Source organism: Channa argus, chromosome 6, assembly GCF_033026475.1.
Source record: "Channa argus isolate prfri chromosome 6, Channa argus male v1.0, whole genome shotgun sequence".
Classification (NCBI taxonomy): domain Eukaryota; kingdom Metazoa; phylum Chordata; class Actinopteri; order Anabantiformes; family Channidae; genus Channa; species Channa argus.
The window spans coordinates 19,030,297-19,050,050 of NC_090202.1; the positions used below are offsets into that span (position 1 = coordinate 19,030,297).

The 19,754-nt window shown below is 38.2% G+C and overlaps 3 protein-coding genes across 8 annotated transcripts in view; all 3 read right to left on the minus strand.

The window, feature by feature from the left end:
- Positions 1–302: 302 nt before the first annotated feature.
- LOC137129418 (T-cell surface glycoprotein CD3 epsilon chain-like) lies at positions 303–5,891 on the minus strand. 2 transcript variants are annotated; one of them, XM_067508545.1, is made up of 7 exons: positions 5,749–5,891; positions 5,304–5,386; positions 5,176–5,196; positions 4,875–5,051; positions 4,627–4,770; positions 1,836–1,900; positions 303–1,752 (listed from the first exon to the last, which is right to left on the minus strand). In XM_067508545.1, exons 2-7 carry the CDS (start codon positions 5,356–5,358, stop codon positions 1,693–1,695), a joined length of 522 nt encoding a protein of 173 aa, XP_067364646.1. In that variant the 5' UTR covers positions 5,359–5,386; positions 5,749–5,891; the 3' UTR covers positions 303–1,692. The 2 variants fall into 2 exon arrangements, with proteins under 2 accessions (XP_067364646.1, XP_067364647.1); XM_067508546.1 differs by having other exon boundaries at positions 5,304–5,383; positions 5,749–5,888.
- A 925-nt stretch (positions 5,892–6,816) lies between these two features.
- LOC137129123 (transmembrane protein 25) lies at positions 6,817–13,988 on the minus strand. 3 transcript variants are annotated; one of them, XM_067508005.1, is made up of 9 exons: positions 12,113–13,988; positions 11,033–11,148; positions 9,990–10,334; positions 9,620–9,910; positions 9,357–9,488; positions 9,202–9,235; positions 8,018–8,127; positions 7,500–7,586; positions 6,817–7,417 (listed from the first exon to the last, which is right to left on the minus strand). In XM_067508005.1, exons 2-9 carry the CDS (start codon positions 11,136–11,138, stop codon positions 7,344–7,346), a joined length of 1,179 nt encoding a protein of 392 aa, XP_067364106.1. In that variant the 5' UTR covers positions 11,139–11,148; positions 12,113–13,988; the 3' UTR covers positions 6,817–7,343. The 3 variants fall into 3 exon arrangements, with proteins under 3 accessions (XP_067364106.1, XP_067364104.1, XP_067364105.1); XM_067508003.1 differs by having other exon boundaries at positions 7,500–7,631; XM_067508004.1 differs by having other exon boundaries at positions 7,500–7,631; positions 12,100–13,988.
- A 145-nt stretch (positions 13,989–14,133) lies between these two features.
- sik3 (SIK family kinase 3) overlaps positions 14,134–19,754 on the minus strand; it is a 36,059-nt gene continuing 30,438 nt past the window's right edge. For all 3 annotated transcript variants that reach the window (XM_067507992.1, XM_067507994.1, XM_067507993.1), the window contains 4 exons: positions 19,493–19,647; positions 18,997–19,126; positions 18,795–18,918; positions 14,134–17,485 (listed from right to left, as the gene is read on the minus strand). In XM_067507992.1, coding sequence (XP_067364093.1) covers positions 18,800–18,918; positions 18,997–19,126; positions 19,493–19,647 — 404 coding nt within the window. In that variant the 3' untranslated portion in view covers positions 14,134–17,485; positions 18,795–18,799. The remainder of the gene's footprint in view (positions 17,486–18,794; positions 18,919–18,996; positions 19,127–19,492; positions 19,648–19,754) is intronic.

The following is a 19,754-nucleotide window of genomic DNA, read 5'->3' on the forward strand; positions in this document are numbered from 1 at the left end:
TATATCTACTTTAAAAGAGTGAAGGTAATTAAAACAAAATTACCACAAAGAAAAGCATAACAACCCCAGAAAGAGGGTTATTGTTATAAACAACCTAAAATGATCCAAAAGAGACACAAAATGACCAAAATCATACAACAAATCTCCACAAATAAGCGTGAAAATATAATATGCACTAAAACTTGACTAAAAGCAAATCTAAAATGACCCCAAATAGACTGAAAAGGAAAGGGTGGGGGCTCCGCACGTCTGTGCTAAGGGGTCTATTTTTAAATAATTCAACAATGCATCTGTTCCAACAGTGATTTCAGACCCTTTATTTTTTATTAATCGCTGCACATGTTTTGCCATAACACCCATAAAGAGTATTGGTTAAAATACATAGTACAGAGTACTTTAGTAGTATAGAATTCTTAAAATAGTAATGCACGTTCAAAATAGTCGTTACACAAGTGGATATTAGTTGTTGTATTTTTTTTAAGGTTATTGGTTTGCATGGTTTAAACAAGTAAATCAGATTGCTGTTCTAGTAACTATAACTCATACATACAACGTTGTAGCTGACCAAGCTCACTGTATGGGCCCACCAGGGTTTCCTCGGCTTTTTCCTCGGAAGTCATAATACTGAGTTTTCCATACTGAGCTTTGTGTACAGAAAGTACATTTTGAAGTATCGCACACTGTTGTGTTTAGTTGTGTAAACTAAATTCTAACTGTACTACTTAACAAGCATAAATAAATCATATACCACATGTTTTTTTCACGTTTTACTAATTGTAATTTACAGTTTATGGGTAAAACAAATATTTGTCAGACAAATCTATATGAATTATGTTACTTTTTCCAACCTTTGCTTTTTATGAAATGTGAGCAGTTAAAGTGGTCAAAATGAGAGTTCGTGAGAAACGTGTTTGAAACATGAGGGGCCCCAACCAGATATGGTTTAAATGTAAGGAAAGGTAAATTAAACAAGTTAGAACCCACAACTTGAATCTTAAACAATATTTATTTTATAAGCGGATCATATTTTGCTTTTCATATAAAGGTGTAATCTAGGAAGTAAGAGTAAATAATGGTAGTTCATTCACAAGAACCATAAATGTATTAAAAAGTATATTGTACACTACAGTATCAAGTACAAGTAAGTCAAAAGTTACTGTAAGTACTAAGTTGTAATAAGTAGAGTAGTTTCTTTCGTATATGACAGAGCTGCACAATTCTTATTCACCGAATTAACAACATGAAAATATCAGTTTTGTTTGTCAAAATACATTTTTTAAGCCCTTATGTGAGGTGACTTTTGAAGCAGCATCTCTAAAGTCCAGAAAACTGTAGAAAATCAGTAAAACCCAAACCTGCTACCAAAATAAGAACAGACAGCGATAAATACTGGATTAGAGCAAATGGTTAACAAGTAATTCATTATGTGAGTGGTCTAATAAGAGCAGTATCTACAGGCATAGTAAAAATAAACGATTAAAGATGTGACACTGAAACAGTATGATATAGGATGAGTGATGCCATCATCAAACCATCAAACCAAAAACTTTCTCTAATGACATAGACCCCAGCAACACATTCTAGACTCTTTTAGATGGTAAAGATGCAAGAACATGTGTGAGTATTTTTATTTTTGTGTGTGTGTGTGTGGGGGGGGGTTGCTCAGGTTCCCGGCAGTGAGCTGTCGCCCCTCTATTTTCTGTTAGTAATCACGTCGTATGTGTCTTTCTGGCCGCCTTTGGTTCTCAGTCGCTGAGGAGGATAAGCCAAGAGTCAGATAATTATTTACATTTTTTAAATATAAAAACTACATATGGCAGGCTGTTTCAGCTTACTTCGTAATGGTCATTAGGGCCTCTGCTGCTCATTTCATTTGGCACAAGATGCTGTCTGTCAGAGCCTGAGGGCAGACGTGTTGAGAACATCAATGTGAAAATATCAAAACAATTTTAGTGTTAAATGTGTTTTTGTATTATTAAAAACAACAACAACATTATGACCATATTTGAGTGCTAATGTCAACTTTAAACTTTATTGTCATTGCACTAAAAGTACAACAGAATTCTGCTGTGCAATACCTGAATAACAATTTAAGTAAAACTACACACATCCATCAATCATCCTTGGAAAAAAAAATGTAAATACTACTACATACATACAGTACATACATAGGATAGAAATAAGATATAAATATAAATATTAAAAAAAATCTCAGATAATGCGTAATGGGTGTTATGTCCAGCTATATGGCAGCAGGCAGGACGTGTTCGTTCAGTTTAGTTATGGCTCTCGGATAAAAACTGTCTCGGAGTCTGGAGGTTAGAGACAGTTTTTATCCCAGAGAATATAATAGATAAACTAAAAGTTTATTGGATATGTTAAGTTGCAAATGCATTTTTGTTCTTGTTTTTATACTGTGTGTGGTACGGCAGCTTTCACTAAAGAATCTGGTTCCAAAACCTTTGGTCTTCTAGTCAAATTAGTGTATTTTTTTAGGAATTATGAAAACTGCACAGAAATACTGTCGACACAGCATGCCAGGCAATCTGCCATTGATTTCCTCATAGAAATCTCTGTGTCATACTTTTATGTGACCTCCCTGTAATGTTTGCATTACTTTGCAAAATTTGTGTTGGCTGACAATGCATTTTGCAATAGTAAGCAGCACTGATGTATAATGAGGTAATTTTAAACATGCTTAAGACACAGTAAGCAGCTTGCCCTCTTTGCCGGGTGCACAGCAGCAAGTGTGTATCATTACCTATAATGTAGAGACAACCGGAGGAAACTACATAACCTAATACTCTAATGTTCTACAGACAGTTGCTGGGATTATGTCTGTAATGACGTCTGTTGATTTGTTGTTAAACTCAAACTGTGCGCAACACTATGTGCAGGGAAGAAAAGTGTGTGCGCTGAGTGTTGTGGTGAAACTATTGCTAAACTCACCTGCTGTTTATTAGAATGCATTTTTCATATCCGATAGAATCACATATTTCAAATCCAGCATTTTTTTATTCAGATCCTTTTCTTGGATGCTGTTATTATTGTAGTTGTGGGTGTACAGTGTAGATCCAGTAACAGCTTTGGCCATGAACATCCAAGACTAAAGAAATGCCACAGTTGCAGTGTAGCTCTAACAATAACTAGCTCAGCAGCAGAACCAGTGAACTTCCGCTTTTAAAACGTTTATAATTAGATTACTTGAATTATGTGAACTCCAGTTTCCTCCCACAGTGCAAAGACATGCATGTTACGCACGCAGAGGTGTGAATGTCAGTGTGAATAGTTGTATGTCCTTATATGTCTCTCTGTGTTGGCCCTGAGATAGATTGAAGACCTGTCCAGGCTCTATGATACCTAGGATAGGCCTAAACAGGATAAGTGTCTGTTGTCTGCATCTGTTGTCTGCATCTTAAATTAGCAGTACTGCCCTACAGAAATCAACCACTAACACACTGAGCTGTTCCTGTGGATCAGGGGAATTCCAAGCAAAACCATTTGTGGAAGAAAATAAAACAGAACATTTGAATTCCCATAATAACTGCAAAGTTTCCTCATATACAGTAATTAAGCTTAATCAATCAGCTGCTTCTTATTTAAAGCACAGATGTGAACATAAGCGAAGGCCAACTAAATCATTCTAAATCCATCCTTAATTCCTGGAGTATCACTTTAGCATACACCATGATATGAACTATGCACAACTATGCAATCATTTGTATTGACATTTAATATGCTTTAGCACATTTCTCAGATCAGAAATAAAATTCTTAAAACTACTTGTTTAGCTTCCAAATTATCTAGTCACACAGCAATTTTTATTGCAACTTGCAAATGCTTTGGCACACTCATGCAAATCATTATGTACAATTCTGTCTGATATTTTCTAGATTATCGCTTGCTTATGCCATGTTGCTCAAAATGTAACGGTTCTTTGTTAAATAGTCTAACCTCTCAATACAGGCAAAATGGTAAATTTTGGCATATTTCTACATTTCTATTAGAGCTTGGTATAAATGTGTCCAAAATTGATTGGTAAATCTTAACTCCCACTAATAAAGTGGAACGTGTGAAGCATTAGATCAACCAATGATCAAACCCTTCTCTAGATTAGCTCAGAGCTGCATCTCATGAACCTTCACCTGACAAGCAGATAAAGAAAGCGCCAGAGCACCATAACAGATACTGCATCCGTGAGCTTTTTCAGTTGTTGAGAGAACACTGTTATACTGACAACACGACTGAGCATTTTAACTGTCTTTTGACTGACACAAAGACTTGTCATTCTGATGACATGTTTGTGGAGATAAATCTTTATGAAAATATTAGCAAGCTACGGGCTTGTTCAGGTAACCCACCGTGGTGCTGTTTTGAGAAATGCCCTTACTGTTTTGTTAAAAGTTTAGAATTCTTAGAGAAATGTACCAAAGCAGCTGAGAAAAACTGTAATACACATCAATAATTTGTCAAGTACCACTTTAGCACAGTGACAAGAGATAAGTACTGTTGACTTATTCTGTACTATCCTGTTAGCATGTAACTACAGATGGAGATGTGCGTGTGTTTACTGTAATATTTGAGTATGATACATAGATAGATAGATTAAGATAGATAGATATTTACTTTTCTTTTGAGAGTAGGTTGGATTGATCCCATTCTGAGACGCAATGATATAGACTGCCACTCCTATCACAATGGTAGCCACCAGGTCTCCAGCAACCATGCCAACTATTGAACCCAGGTCCATCTCTATGCAGTTGTCGCAGGCTGGAAACACCCACACACACACGATAGAATTTTTTTTTAATTTTAAAGCAAGTAGCACGTGCAAAACCACATTTAAATATAAAATGATTTTCTGCAGAACTTACTTCGAAATTTCACAAAGATTTTGTGAGAATCACACTCATACTCCCCTGAGTTCTCATCTCTGTATTCCAGTAATGGATTTACTTCATTATTGTCTTTCATCAATTGCTTCCCATCCTTACAAACAATTTCAAATTTTGGTCCAGACCTTTTTATTTGTATTGATGGTTCTTGCGTTACTAGGAAAAGGAAACAATAACATTGTTGATATTAAACTTGCCACATTATTCAACACAAAACACATTAAACACATTAAGTTCCATTTATGAAACTTAATTTCACTGATAAAAAATGTCCTCTTACCTTTGTCAGTACTGACAAATTCTGTGGGATAAATTTAGAAAGAAATATGAAAACATAAATTAAACTGATATCAGAGGATATTTGTCTTCATCTTGTCTCTAAATACAAAAAACATGACAGAGATCTACCTGTCAGTGTCCAGAGCAGCAGCAAACAGCCAGAGAAAGCTAACTGATTTTTCATTGTGTTTTAACTCCTCTGATTTGTTCTGCTGATGACAGAAGGCAGATGAAAGATGTTTCAGTTCATTGTAAGTAAGAGCAACTGTGCAACACAAAACAGGAAGGGCGCCATTTTCTGCTTCTAGTCGACCATTTTATTTAGCATAGTATAACAAATTACTTCTGATTATATGCAGAACTTAGACATTGACAATAACACATTTCCACAATTTTATTACATTATTGCATAATTACCTAATTAATAGTACAAACTACATCTTTGTATTTAGTTATTTTTACCAAAATAAAATCATACACTTGGGTCTACACCAAAATAGGCGCAGGTGCACAATTTGAGCTGAACTAAAAATACAATTTGAAAAAACTGACATTTTTAATTTGAAGTACTGACCTCAGAATGAAGAGCTGTTGTGCCTCTGCTGTCAACAAATCCAGTATCTGTCTGTCAAAATGTTTGTGACTCCGTGTGTGTGTGTAAAGGAAATGAGTGTGATTGGTGTGCTTTCCATCTCAGCTATCTGGAGGACTGGTGCTTCCGTTACTCCCAGCAAACGACACTATACGTCAGACATTTTTGATGTATTTGACTGCTTTAGTTAACAAAATGACATTTATGATGCATTCTTATAGATTAAATAATACACTGTTTACAGGTTATTACATCTAATATCTAATCGTTCTACTCGAATTAGGCATTTTTTGCATTGCAATTACTTTAAATTATATATATATATATATATATATATATATATATATATATATATATATATATAGTTTTATTCAAGAAACATTTTCAGTGCATGAATAACAATTTGACAATATAAATAATCTTAGTACTTTTTCCACTACTTAAACCATATGTCATTTTCATTCACATTTCCCAGAAACATGTCCTGAAGTCTGTAGAGGAAAATTCTCATACGCGTATGCTCATTTCAGCAAATGACTGAAACACCAACTGATACTTGTTTAGATGCTTTGGGAGGTGTGTGTAGCAGCTGTATTTGATAACACAAAGACATGAACACAAGCATGTGTGTGTTTAGATGAATATTTAAACTCCCTTTGTGTTGTAATGTTTGTAGTACGGCAGACTACATTCATTGTTCGGTGCAGAAGAGGGACAGAGCTAAGAGATGCTCCCACAACGCAAATATGCTTCCTGTTTAAAGAGAAGCCACAACCACCTGTGACCTAGACCTAACACCTGGTGCACAAACACACACACACACACACACACAATTTTCTTTTTGCACATGCTATTGTATTATTCATTGCTTAAAAAAAACCCATGTGCAACAGCACTTATATATATATATATATATATATATATAGTTCCCTGACACAATGTCAAAAATGCACCTCACTCATGTGAATAGCAGAATTTCAGTTTATAAATCACCATAGAGTGCCATCTGGTGGGGGCCACTGAAATTTAAAAAGTTCAGCATATGATTCATACAATTTCAATTTGATCTTTATTAGACATTTTCTTTTATACACATACATATGCATACAGATATACAGTATGTGACATGTTCCATGTCAATATACAGATACATACTCTATAATTCTATACCATCCTATTGAGAGATCATTGGTCAAAACAGCAAATTGCACATACAGTCTGTGTGTTAGCATAGAACAATTTATGCATTCCAATAATGGAACAAGGACATAATGAGCATGTGGTTACAAGATGAAAATAATGTCAGAACAGGAGCATTTTTTAAATAGTTTTTGACACTTTGTATTGCTGAGATAACACACCAGCAGTGTGGATATCAGAGACAAACAAAGCCATCAACCGTTTGATTTTGTGGACATAAAACCCACGTTTGAGTAAGAGAAACAGAGTGTGTTGATAAGATTGTTTCTGGATCCTTGTCATCTTGACGATTGGTTGATTGAATGACTGACTGGCAGTTGTACTGGGAAGTTGTTATTTGCATGCATGTACAGTATGTGTGTTAACTTTGAGGTCAGTCAGAGCCAAATCTCCTCACTACTTGTGCTGTTCACCTTATAGATGTAGCCCACCATCGGATATCTGGCAAAACCTGGACAACAGCAGGGAAAAGGATTCAGTGAAGCGACAGAATAAATAATGAAAATGCAACATTACAAGTACATTTTCCTGACCTCTGGCGGCGTAGGCTAAAGACAGATCTTCCTCCTCCTCTTCCTCTTTCTTCTCTCCCACACTGTTCTGCTGAGCAGCCTCTCGGGCTACGAGAAGTGATTGATGTAAGAAAGGTGGAGAAGATGGGAGAACTTAATGAAAGGGAGATATAACAATGAGATTAAAGGGACAGTTTTTGGGGAAAATCTTATTTTTATTTATTTGCCCCTACTTAGATAAGAAGATTGATACAATCCTCATTTCTGAATGTTCAAGAATGTACATACTGAATACAGTCTTGGCAAATAGCCTGAGCTACAGTCAATCGCTCACTGGAAACACTAATATTGTGTGAATGTAAATAAGAAACACAAGATGTACGATACCACACAAGTAGACGACCAAAACTAATGTACTGGGCTATGTTGCATTCATGTCCAGTAGAAATTATGGATTGATACATTTTTTAAAAGAACCTGGACTTGTCATTCACATTAGATCAGAACATGCAAAGCTTCCCACTGTGGGGAGCTCTTACCTTTTCTCAAAGTGCTGAGGTCATTGAGCTGCATGTTTGAAGGCAGAGACATGTTTTCTCTAGGGATGTAGGTCTTATCAGATTTCTCTGCGTCCACATTGGCAGAGTCACTGTGCAGATAATACACAAGAGAGACGTCAAACTTGGATTAAATGTGTTGTTGGCTTGCTGGATGGACATAAAGTATTCATAAGGGCACAAATGTGCTTTCATCTGCGTTTTCCCTCCAATCTAATAATGTGCTGAGAAAGAAATTATTTGTTGAGATATGTAAATGGTGTGCACCTTTATAGCACTTGTCTACCTTATCTGTACCCAAAGCACAAAGCTTCTCATTCCCCCATTCACACTCGCGCACTGATGATGGCAGAGCTGCCATACAAGGCACCACCCTAACTTGCCGGGAGCAACTTGGAGTTCAGTGTCTTGTCCAAGGACATATGGACATGTGATCAGGAGGAGCCACAGAAACTAAACTCTTTGATTGGTGGACAACTCTATCTCCTGCATCACAGAGCACAACCACACACTCCTACATACTGTATGTGATAGGTGTGTGACCCAGTGTGGGTGTGATGTTATTGACGGGTAGTTGTCAGGTAGAATTATAAAAGGGTATGCCCACTTTATAATATCCATTTTGCAACATATAAACAACAATTTACAATACCAGGCTGGACATTTATACATGTGTCCAGTGTTCACACTGAATCCCACTCATGAGGGAATAGGCCAACATTTTAGGGAAAAGCAATTTTTGTGTTACCTGCAAAGAACCACAACAAGCAGCGCTTTTAGTGTAAGTTACAATAAAGACTGAAAACAAAAGGAAGCGGTTTGCTTGATCTTGTTACAACTTGCCCAGTTGTAACAAATCCACACCCCCCAGCGCATGTGAGCATTTAACACAGCTCTCATCTAACTCTCTGTAAAAATGCAGCTAAATTAAATCCCTAAAATGTACGTTTTTCATTTAGTGACCCGCTTAAGATTTTTTGTTTAAAGGTAACTTGACACTGAAAGGTTCACCACCTCCGACGTAAACAGTCAAGAGGCATTTTTCTGTCTGCTGTAACTACAGCAGTGTTCATGCCCAATTAAAGGACTCACTGACTGGATTTGCTATTTGGCTACTTTACCTGCTCTCTAACATTTACTGCCAATAGTTTTATTATTTTATTTACCTTTGTTTGGCCATCAGAATCTCCACTGGCTCATCTGTAACATAATACACACATAATTATACACATAAGTGTATTATTCTGCTGAATGGGCGTTTTATAGTACCGATTTTCCAGCTGTTTCACTCACTGTACAAAGGAACACTCTGAAGTCTCACCGATGGACTTGCTTTTGTTTTTTTGCATGAGACAGAGAACTATCAGACTGAGGATGAGGAGAGCCATGAAGGCCATGGCTCCCCCAGTCACTATTCCCAGCATGGGCACCTCCACACGAGACTGCAGGAACTCTGGAGAGTTAAAAGACAGAGAGTTAAAGAGAAGATTGATCCCCTCCTTATGTCTGTATGGTAAATTTACATCCACAGACAGGAGATCTTTAGCATTAAATCGTTTTATTTTGCCTTTTGCCATCACTGACCTGCCAGCGTAAGGTTGCTCTGCACCGTTCCCACGCTGTTGCTGGCATTCAGTGAGACATTCCCTGATAGGCTACTGAGTGTGACCCTCAGCGTGTGATTGGTCAGCCAGGGGTGGCTTCGCGAGTCCAGGATTAGGAAGTCAGAAGTGTTGGCCATTAGATGGCCATTCTGGTCCACGAACGTGATGGTAGCAGGTGGATTGGACCGCACCAAGGCAAAGAGGACCAGGGAGAGGCCGGGGTCTGAGGTTTCACTGTAGTGAGCATTCACCCTGAGGATCTCTGGCTGGACTGGAAGGCACAGGAAAGAAATAACTCAGCACTTGAGCGCTTGATCCACTTATTACTCAAACTTTTCACACAAACTCACACTGAACATTGAGCATGACCGTGGCATTGTAGCTCTCTCCTGTCCTGGGGTTTGATGCAACACACACCAGCTCCTTGTCCCACTTTCTAGCCCGCAGAGAAAAAGTGCTGTTGTGACTCCTCCCAGGTGTTATGACCAGGGAGTCTTTCTGTGATGTCATCAGCAGGCGCCCACGGTTGGGGGACGGTGCTCTCTGCTGCTCCCCATTCAGGTACCAGGTCAGCAAGGGTGGGCTATGGGGATCCCAGCTGTCTGACTGGCAGTTGAACTGGTGTGTCCTGTTCTCCTGCAGTGTCAGAGCTGCCTGGTGCCTTCCATCAATTTTAGGGGCAGACTCAATTGCACCTGTGAGTACAAGCTTAGCGTTGATGTTGACATTTCTCCTTGTAGCTAACCTTCCTTTGAAGGAATAAAGCCAGTGACAGCAGCTAGTTTGCTTAGTTTACAGCTAGACTGTGTCTAAGGTCAAAAAACAAAATTCAAACACAATAATTTGTGATATATCTTGGCAACTAGAGAGCCAAGCTACTTCTCCCTGTTTCCATTCCCTGTAAAATCACTGCCATTTTTCTATTTCTGTTTTGTGTAGGTTAAATAAATCAAATATAATGCGTTAACTAGTGGCTTTTACTGACGGTTTGCCTTTGGTCCTTTCTGTATGCTAAACAACAATAGACAAGAGAATGGTATCAAGCTCTCATCGAATTATCAGCAGCTGAGGGAATAGTTGAATTATTTTTAGTTTTTTAATAAACCTACTTCCTAAAAGTGTATCAGCACTTTGAAATTCAAATTATATCCTTGCATTTTAAAGAGAACGTTGCTTTTTTGCACGAGATGACAACTTCCCCCTCAAAAATTAAAATGAAACAACACATCACATGTGCCTGATTTAAACTTCATTGCTTGAAAGTGATTGAGTCATTAATGACCTTATTTGCATTATCACCATGCAAATAGGTAATAACCTTGAGGACACTTGAATTAGCTTCAACAAAAAACACAGGCCATGCATAATAGATAACCGTTCCCATGTACCTCACCTGTCCAGGATAAGGCCAGTGTGTGAAGGAACACAACTGCAGAGCCTGAAGCCCACAACCTTAGATGCTTATAGTGCATTCTGAGCCTCGGTAGCACCACAAACATGCAGATCTACCTGTATAGAAAAGAAATGACATAATTGTTACTAAAAAGTAAAATATAAATAATCTGGCACAAAATGTGATGAGAGGGTAAGAACGGTTTAGTTCACTGCAAGAATCACTCACACAATGAAGCTGTCAGGAGCTTGGCTTTTGGAAATATCTGCTTTTGAAAACAATTAAACCAAATGTGCACATGACAGTTGGTATCCATAGGAGCCACCGACAGCAATCTCAAAGATGGATATTGCAAAACATAAGGTCACGAAACCAAAACTGTTAAGTTCCACTGGAATTTCATAAGGAAACAAGTTCTGGTTTGTAATTTGTGTGAGAATACCCTTTAAAGACACATAGAATCTCTCAGGTAGGATTTAGCTATAAACCTTAAGAAGCAGACAGTGCAACCAAAGTGAAAACAAATTTCAGTATAATCTAACATAATAATGGCAAATCAACCAATTGGTGGCTTGCCCCTCACTGTTTGATAATTTACTGCCTGTCCTTTGATTTGCAGACCTAACCCATCAGTACTATATAAAACATTCGCAGGTCTGTTAGGATCACTGATGAGTGTGCACATACACAAACAAACAGTAAGTGCAGAGAAGGAGTATTATGCTTGTTTGCAATCTCGGTCATGTGATCTGTGTGAGCTCCTCAGAAGAAAGCAGGAACTGAGCCATCAATGAAACACACATAATCCTACACGTAAAGAGACGACGAAGAAAATTGTTTTAACACACGTATGATAGCCGGTGCTGCAGCCTATTGCACTCATGTTGAGGATGCTTCATTTGCAGTGGCAGTCAGGGCAGTTAATAGGGCTATACATTACAGTGTAGGTCTACACGCACACGCACACACACACACACTGCACACGTTTGCCGGGCTGCATGCAGGCAGTCAGGCGTTCAAATACAGATGTGTGCATTGAAATACAGAAACAAAACCCTCTAACTTACACACAGTTATTACCTCAGCCCTTTCTGCAGATGGCGTTCAGCCTGCAGGAGCTCCATGGCAGCAGAGGAGGGAGAATGAAAGATAGTGTCAACAGCGGAAAGATGAGAGGCAGCCCTCTCTGACTCAGTTGCCTTCCCATCTGCGAACACACACATACACTCATACACACATACACTGGGCTCTCTGCAGGGTACACGGCAGTTCTAGTAGCAGTGTTTACTAGCTGGCAGGGGCTGGATGAGGATGAGAGAGAGGGATGGGAGGGAAGGATAGGGGAGGAAGCAGCTGAGGATATGGTGAGAAACGAGAGACAGAATAAAGACCAGGAGCAGAGGAGAAAAGAGAAGTGAATGCAGAGGGAGAAAAAGAGGGGAGAGGAGAGTGGGCACTGTGTCGTGACGAAAGAAAATAGCTGATGTGTGGGAGAAGAGGGGGAGGAGAGGAAAGGAGAGGAGGATAGACAAGCTAAAGGACAAGAGAAGGAGCTCTGTGCAGAACATCAATCTCGAACGATCTGCTAGGTTTAAAATTTAAATTGAGGTGAATTGAAAATAGTTAGTTGTCAGTCAGCATCATAAACAGATTTTTTTCCTGCCATCCATCACCAGGCATGTTAAAGTAACTCCTCATATACTTTTGTGGACAACTTACAATGCTCACACTATTTGAGCTCAATTACTTTAGACTGAAAAGCCTCTGCAGTGCAGCTGCAGACCAGAGCAGCAGCAAGCAGAACACTGCAGACAAAAGACAAGCAAAGGAAATAGTTGTATTTCTGTCCTAAATATCTAAAATTGTATAGAATGTGTCAATTTTATTGAAGACACTTTAAATCCAGTAACCCAACAGTAATTGTTAACATAAATACTGGGCAACACATGTCTTTAGTCTGAATTTTTGTATGACTGGAGACGCTAGACAAGTAATTCCTGTCTTTAAACCTCCTACATGAGAATGAATGTGACTGAAGAGAAAATGATAACTGTACTGTTAGACTGTGCATATTCACACAAGAGCACAGGGGACTAATTTGCATAACCTTTACAGTGCTATATGTATGTATATGTATGTGAGTTGGTGTGAATGTATCTGAAAAACCCAGTGGCAGTGCTAAGAATTGTAAAAATAAATAAATAAACTGAAATTATAACCTAAGCATCCAATAAGACACTACCTTTTGTCTACTTTTGTTCTCCATTCTTTCAGAGAGCTGCCTCTATGTAGAATGAATACAACATGTATTCAATCTGCCAGGCAGCCATCTCAGCTGATATTAGTTATTACAGATATATCCTGGTGTATTTGTTACCAAGCGGTGAGAAAACACGGCAGTGCAGAATTGCAAAGTAGGTTGGCAAGTCATTTAAAAACAGTCATTATTACAATACACAGTTTGTCCACCAGAGGGCACATACAAGTGCATACATTTTACACTAACTTTGACAAAGAAAAGTCAAAATTGATCGAAACCAAGTACATTTCCTATTCGTTGTTAATGTAGTAAACAGTGATAAGAAAAGAAAAACAAAACGGTTAAATATATCATTAGCATTTTACAGCACTGATAAATATTTTTACAGGTGTAAGTTCAGTTGGACTAGCAGTGCAAAAAATATTTTTCACTCATCTAAAAACATTACCTTAAAACTTTTTTTTTTTTTTTTTTTTTTTTTTTAACTTTACTGTAAAGATGTATGTCCAGAATTCAATATTACAAAGTTTGACTTAGGGATCACTGGATATGTCAAACTAATCGTTTGAAATATTGTTTGCATTTAGTAGCAATTCACTATACATTTATTTAAGTTCACATCATTATTGGTTTTCCCACCTTCTTTTCAATGTTATGGTAAAGTAAAGATTCTACCTAGAAGCTAAAAAAGCAGAAAAGAAATTCTAAATGTCAGAATGTAATTAACTTAAAAACTGGCAAAAACCCTGACCTGTGACACTACTAATGTCCAAACTGTGCTATAAGAATGTGCTTTTCTCTGTCATTGGTTAAAATAGATAATGCAAAGACACAAATCATGACCTTTTTAAATTATTTCTTTATTTATATATATTTATTTATTCATCTCAGTTTGGTTGATATTATTTTTAATCATTGTTGTTGCACTTTAGTATTTTTGTAGTCAACAGAAATAAACATAAACATGAACCAAAAAAATGAAACCAACAGAAAACAAAATAAACCTAAGAAACAGGAGTGGAGCTGAGAGCTGGCTTGCTGAGAGGGGAGGCAGGGATGGAGAAACAAAAAATTGAAATCAGGGATTTAAAAGTTAAGATGGAAAAGAAAGAGGATGAGAGTGCTCAGTCTGATTGGGCAGAAAATGTGTGTGAAGCAGCTCTGTCCCCCACCTTTACCTCGGAATCATGTGCCGTGGTTTCCATTCACTCGAGTTACCTCTTCCTGTGTGACTCTGCCTTTTTGCGCTCACACATGAAAGAACAGTTACTGATCACAACATTAGACAGAGCAGAGTCTCTTGACTTATTTTTACAGCTTTTATCTGGTCATGGGACAAGAGACATTCAGTATCTTCCATTCCAGTCATTTCCTCTCCAATATCTGAAAAACACTAAATTCTTTCTTTCCAGATCACAGGTTTGGCTTGGTGTAAACAATTAAAGAAAATGAGACGATGGATCTGAAAGATGAATAAATGAGCGCTGGATGGAAATGAAATGGAATGGAAAAATTAAGATTCTTCGGCCCAATGAGACTGGCTTTGAAAAGAAGCAAAATACTTTCACTGTTAACTTCTGTAAGCTTTCTTGTTTTAGAAATTAGCTTTTACCACATCAAGTCTTGAATTAGAGTGATATGTTGGTAAACAGGAAGTGGTGTGATGCAAATAGAAAGCACAAGTGCTGCATGACACCATCTGCAGCTCTCAGAGATTTATAGAACACAATATGTCAACCGTGCAGCCAGGTATTGTGAAATCTGGCCATTATAAACACATACAAGTGGGTTTTTACTCTTTGCACCACAGTCTCTGGTTGGCCCAAGATCCAGGGGGTGTTGTACAGTATGTGCGTGGATAAATACAGGTCAACCAAAAGAATTGAATTAAAAGGGGGGTAAAAGAGGGTTGAATCCACTGCTGTGGTCCCTAGTGTGCTGTAGCCTCCATCTGGCTGCGCTTGAGCCCGACACGTATGGCACACGTTTAAGGTGGGTAAGTATTCCTGCTGTGAAAGTCCAATTTATTCTCATAGGAGTCTCCTGAAATGTTTCCCTTTCAAGGTATAGAGGTGTGTCCGCGTTTATCCAACAGAAACAAGATCCATCAACCATTTGTGAAATGAAGCTCTTCAAAATCCCCTCTTCAGATCAGGTCCATCAGGCATGAAACAGGAAACAAAGCAAGACTGGAACAAGATAATTTGGTATAGTGTGGTGGTGGACTATTGGTACTGGTTTTCTCTTGGTTTCCATAGTAACAAGAATAGCTTGACAGGTCCATAAGGCGTTATCCACTAAAAAGCCAACGTAAAAGATCGTGGGAGGATCACAGCAGATGGATAGGGCAGAACGGGAAGTGAGTTTGTCCATCTCCACACCTGTGATGTTTTAGATGATATGTCAGCTATTTTACAAGTTATTCCCTTGTTTAATGTCTTTTATATTTTCTCTGTTTGAAGAGTGTCATGTCTCTGTAGCACCCGAAGCAAACCCAGACAAAGCCCAAAGCCTCACCCTGCCTGCCACAACTACCCCATTAACAGAAAACAGGCCCAACATCAACAATATTGACAGTCACAACATCAACAACTGAAATGATATTTTAAAGAGCAACACAAAATAATTACTCTCCTCTTATTCAAGTCTCTTGATATAATAATATTAAAACAAATAAGAACAATCTTTTTTACGATACAGAGAGAGTACTGTCACTCTTCTCTCTGTCCTCTTTTGGCTAGAAATCTCAAAATTCATAAAACAAAATCTAAATGAAAACCTTTTGAAGACAATTTAAAAATACAAAATGATAAACATTGATGATATAAAAAGCCTCCCAACATCTAAAAAGAAAGGGGGGGGGAACAAAAAAAATGAAAAAACATTTGATACAGAAATGGATTTAGCATTCTATACATGGCATCACTGTACAAGGAAAGGAGCAAATGCCTGGTTAAACTACCCACAATGCAATATACTGTCACTGATGTGGAAAAGGAGAATGGAGAAGACGGTAACACAAGGTAGGAGGAGCTAGGGTTTGAGAGACTGGGTAGAATTGAAAAGTAGGGTAACAGCATGACAGAGAGTGAAAACTGAGGAGGTGAAAAGAGACCAAGTGGGGACAGTGTGAACTGAAAGTGCAGAATTACTTAAGAACAATGTTGTCTTCCTTGCAACACAGAACTGTTTTTCCTTTAATAATAATAATATTCATTATAATAAAACATCTTTTACAGAAAACAGTAATAACAATAAGAGTAACAATATTGATCATAATGTCAACGTGGACATCAGCAGAAAAATTAACTTTAAAATAAAAAAATAAAACAATAAAAAAAATGCCAGAACAAGGAAAAAAAAACAAACTATGAGAGCTGGTTTGTCCTGTGCGATGTCACTGAGCTTTGGAGAGAACGATTTGGTTGCACAGTCAGAGATCGACCCAAAACACATGCCACCTGGCTGAAGAGGGACCACCGCTGTCTAGATTTCAGCCCACTCCGGAATGATTTGCTGCAGAGCAGCAGGAGAGAGTCGGAGAGAGGGAGGAGCAGACTGAACATGACAGACACCTTTCCCCTTCACATCAGCCCTATATTCATTCACACACAAATACACACTCATACCTAACATGAATACTTTGGGTTTGTGGCAGCAGTGTGTATGGTTCTTCGTGTTGTTGGGACTTCATTTTCTTGCAAATATGACTTTGTTAATGCGTTGGCCAATGAGGCACATAATGAAGTATGCCAACAGTTAACAGAGAACGAAAGATGAAAAGGGAGGTTTAGGTCAGGGTAGCATGTGGGTGTGAGGGTGTCAGGGAGGGCCAGAATTAAAGGGGGAAGAGGTGAGGGGGTCAAGTCGAAAGAGGGAGCAGTAGAATCTCATTCTACACATTATTGGCGGTGAGAGAAGACAACCTGCGGCACTGAATGCTGGATATGCCTGTGCAAAAGAAATGCTGGCACTTTGAACTGCCTGTGGTGTCACCCCTGTGATGTCTACATCCACTCACTCCCCCCCCCTCTCTCTCACCCAGACTGCCCTCCCAGGGACCGATGGAAACAGACAGATGTAGAGAACCCCGACTGGGCAGACTACGGTGGTTTGGTGTGATGCTGCTCAACTCAAGTCAACACAATTCAGGATGGCTGATATGGACCACTGTACACAGGATACACCCTTTCCTGCGAAACGATAGAGTAAAAAGATAAACAATAAATACTATACGTCGGTGAAGATTCTCAGTCATCCAGGTTAGGTTATCTGAAGATTGAATCATGACCGCTTCTTCAGTCAGACTGAAGAAAACTGCTTGGATAAGTAGCAAAATGTTTCTAACCAAGAAAAAGAAGTCCAGTTGACATGATTCATGCTTCAAATAAATATTATACTTGATTTGTAAAAGCCTGAAAAATAACTATCGTGTGATAATAAATTCACATATTTATCTTATCACTGCAGGGTGTCCATTAAAGTTTAAGACCTACAATGTGCCTATTAAAGAGAGCCGCAAAAAAGTTTTAAACATGAAGTGTAATGAATGATTTTAAGGTTAAACGATACTTAGCTTTGGAAAGATCTATATACTGAATACGGTCACTTGTAAGGTGTTTACCATTGACTGAGAGCACAATTTAGTGGAGTGTTTCTGTTTTAAAACAGAGGTTTTAGAAAAATTTAACTAAAGCACCAGGCGATCCCCTACAAAGAAATGCCTATTGTAGGACACAGTTGAGTTGCATAACTTAAAATGTTGAATTAAGTTGTTTTGAAGTTTGATCCACATTAGAGCCTAAAGCTCCCAACGGGCGCTGTACAATTATGAAAATGTTACATTAAATGTGTTTAAAATCCATTTAACAATAATTACAATAAACTACAAAGTTTTTGCCCCCCAGGACTTACAGGAATTATAATAGTGATCCAAATGAAAAACAATCACACAAAATATCAGGTGCAAGTAATCTCTCTACTATGGCAAACCTGAAAATAGACTAACTGGAACTTAACTGGAATTACATCTGATGATGACAGTAAGCTGGAAAACTGTTAGGGTTAATCACACCTGTTTCTTTAATAGGCCCAAATGTGACTAGTCTGATTAAAAAAAAAAAAAAAATCAGCTCAAGGGAAAAGAATAAGTTTAAGTTAAATAAACTGTATTTAGGACCTGAAAATTGCTGTTGACGTACCTTATGTTTTAAATCGAAAAGTACAGTGTATAAGAATCAATTGGAATTTTCAGATGTGAAAAGCTGACAAACTAGTAATAGGTAATAAAGGTTTTCCATTATACAAAGAAGGACTTGCACAGAGTAATTTAAAGGATTACATGAGGTTTAGGTGCAGTCTCTCTGATTACATTATAAAGACAGAGACTATATAGAGTCCTCAATTTCCAAATGTATATTTAGGTGTAAATTGAGTTTGTAGTTATCCAAATGATTCCACTTTAAAAGGTGAAGATTAGACCTTATTACTCTGTGTGGGTACCTGTGCTAGACCCCAGCCTGCTCCATGCTGTACGGCAGGTCAGGGGGCTTATAGCTAAGGAGCATGTCACTGGTGCAGGAAGAGGGGTAGCAGGCTGCCGCATGGAGCTCGCCTTCATCACACACTGCGAAAGATAGATACCTTGATTAGTTAAATAGTCAAAATGAAAATATATTTAGGTAAGTGCATGTCCTTTACTGACCTGACTCTTCCCGCTGGTGCAACTGCTGGCTTCCTATCAGTGATGTCTGGCTAAGGATGTCTGACATGCGAGCGGAGCTTAGAGCCTTCCCAGCCAACAGGCTCATCCCAGACATGGGGTCTGCCTGATCCTGAGCAGAGAGTGAGTAACAATTTAAGACAGAAAAAAAAATCCCACTGGTACTTACTGAACAGCTTCTAGCAGCTATGAGTCACAACCTTGTTTGGATGATTGGGTATGGTACAACATTCATTCCATCATGCAAACATTTACTTTCTTTTTTCAACTACCACCCTACAATATTAACTCTATCCAGCACTGTGCTGGCAGGTAAGATAAGCTGATTCATCACACTCTAACATACACCCAACAAAATTTTTTCATGCCATCAGTACTAAAGTATTTTTGAAAAGCCCAGGTGGTTTCTATCCTACTACAGCTTCTCATAACAAAATTCAACCTAATATTTTGAAATGAGTTGCAAACTATTACTCACATAGGCATCATCACAGGTCTGAATAGTGTGGTGGCGCTGTAACTGTCCACGGGACCTATAGGCGTCACCCTGGGGGCCGCGTGAATAGCCCACACCATTATGATCAGGCACCTCCATGGCTTGTCCTAGTGGCCTGCACTCCACATGCTCCGATTCTAATAGTACAAAACATTCAATATATATTTATAAAGTGTATTCAATTTCAAAGAAAAAAGTATAACTGTTCTAATACTAATCTTAATGTTTTAGTTATTTTAATATT

Excerpts from the sequence above, each read along its gene's own strand:
- LOC137129418 (XM_067508545.1), bottom strand. The coding sequence starts at position 5,358 with ATGAAAAATCAGTTAGCTTTCTCTGGCTGTTTGCTGCTGCTCTGGACA. Across the intron at positions 5,197-5,303 it reads GCTGCTCTGGACACTGACAG|AATTTGTCAGTACTGACAAA; the intron begins GTAGATCTCTGT and ends TTTATCCCACAG. Across the intron at positions 4,771-4,874 it reads AATCTTTGTGAAATTTCGAA|CCTGCGACAACTGCATAGAG; the intron begins GTAAGTTCTGCA and ends GGGTGTTTCCAG.
- LOC137129123 (XM_067508003.1), bottom strand. The coding sequence starts at position 11,138 with ATGTTTGTGGTGCTACCGAGGCTCAGAATGCACTATAAGCATCTAAGG. Across the intron at positions 9,911-9,989 it reads GGTCATGCTCAATGTTCAGT|TCCAGCCAGAGATCCTCAGG; the intron begins GTGAGTTTGTGT and ends TGTGCCTTCCAG. Across the intron at positions 7,632-8,017 it reads CCTCAGCACTTTGAGAAAAG|TTCTCCCATCTTCTCCACCT; the intron begins GTAAGAGCTCCC and ends CCTTTCATTAAG.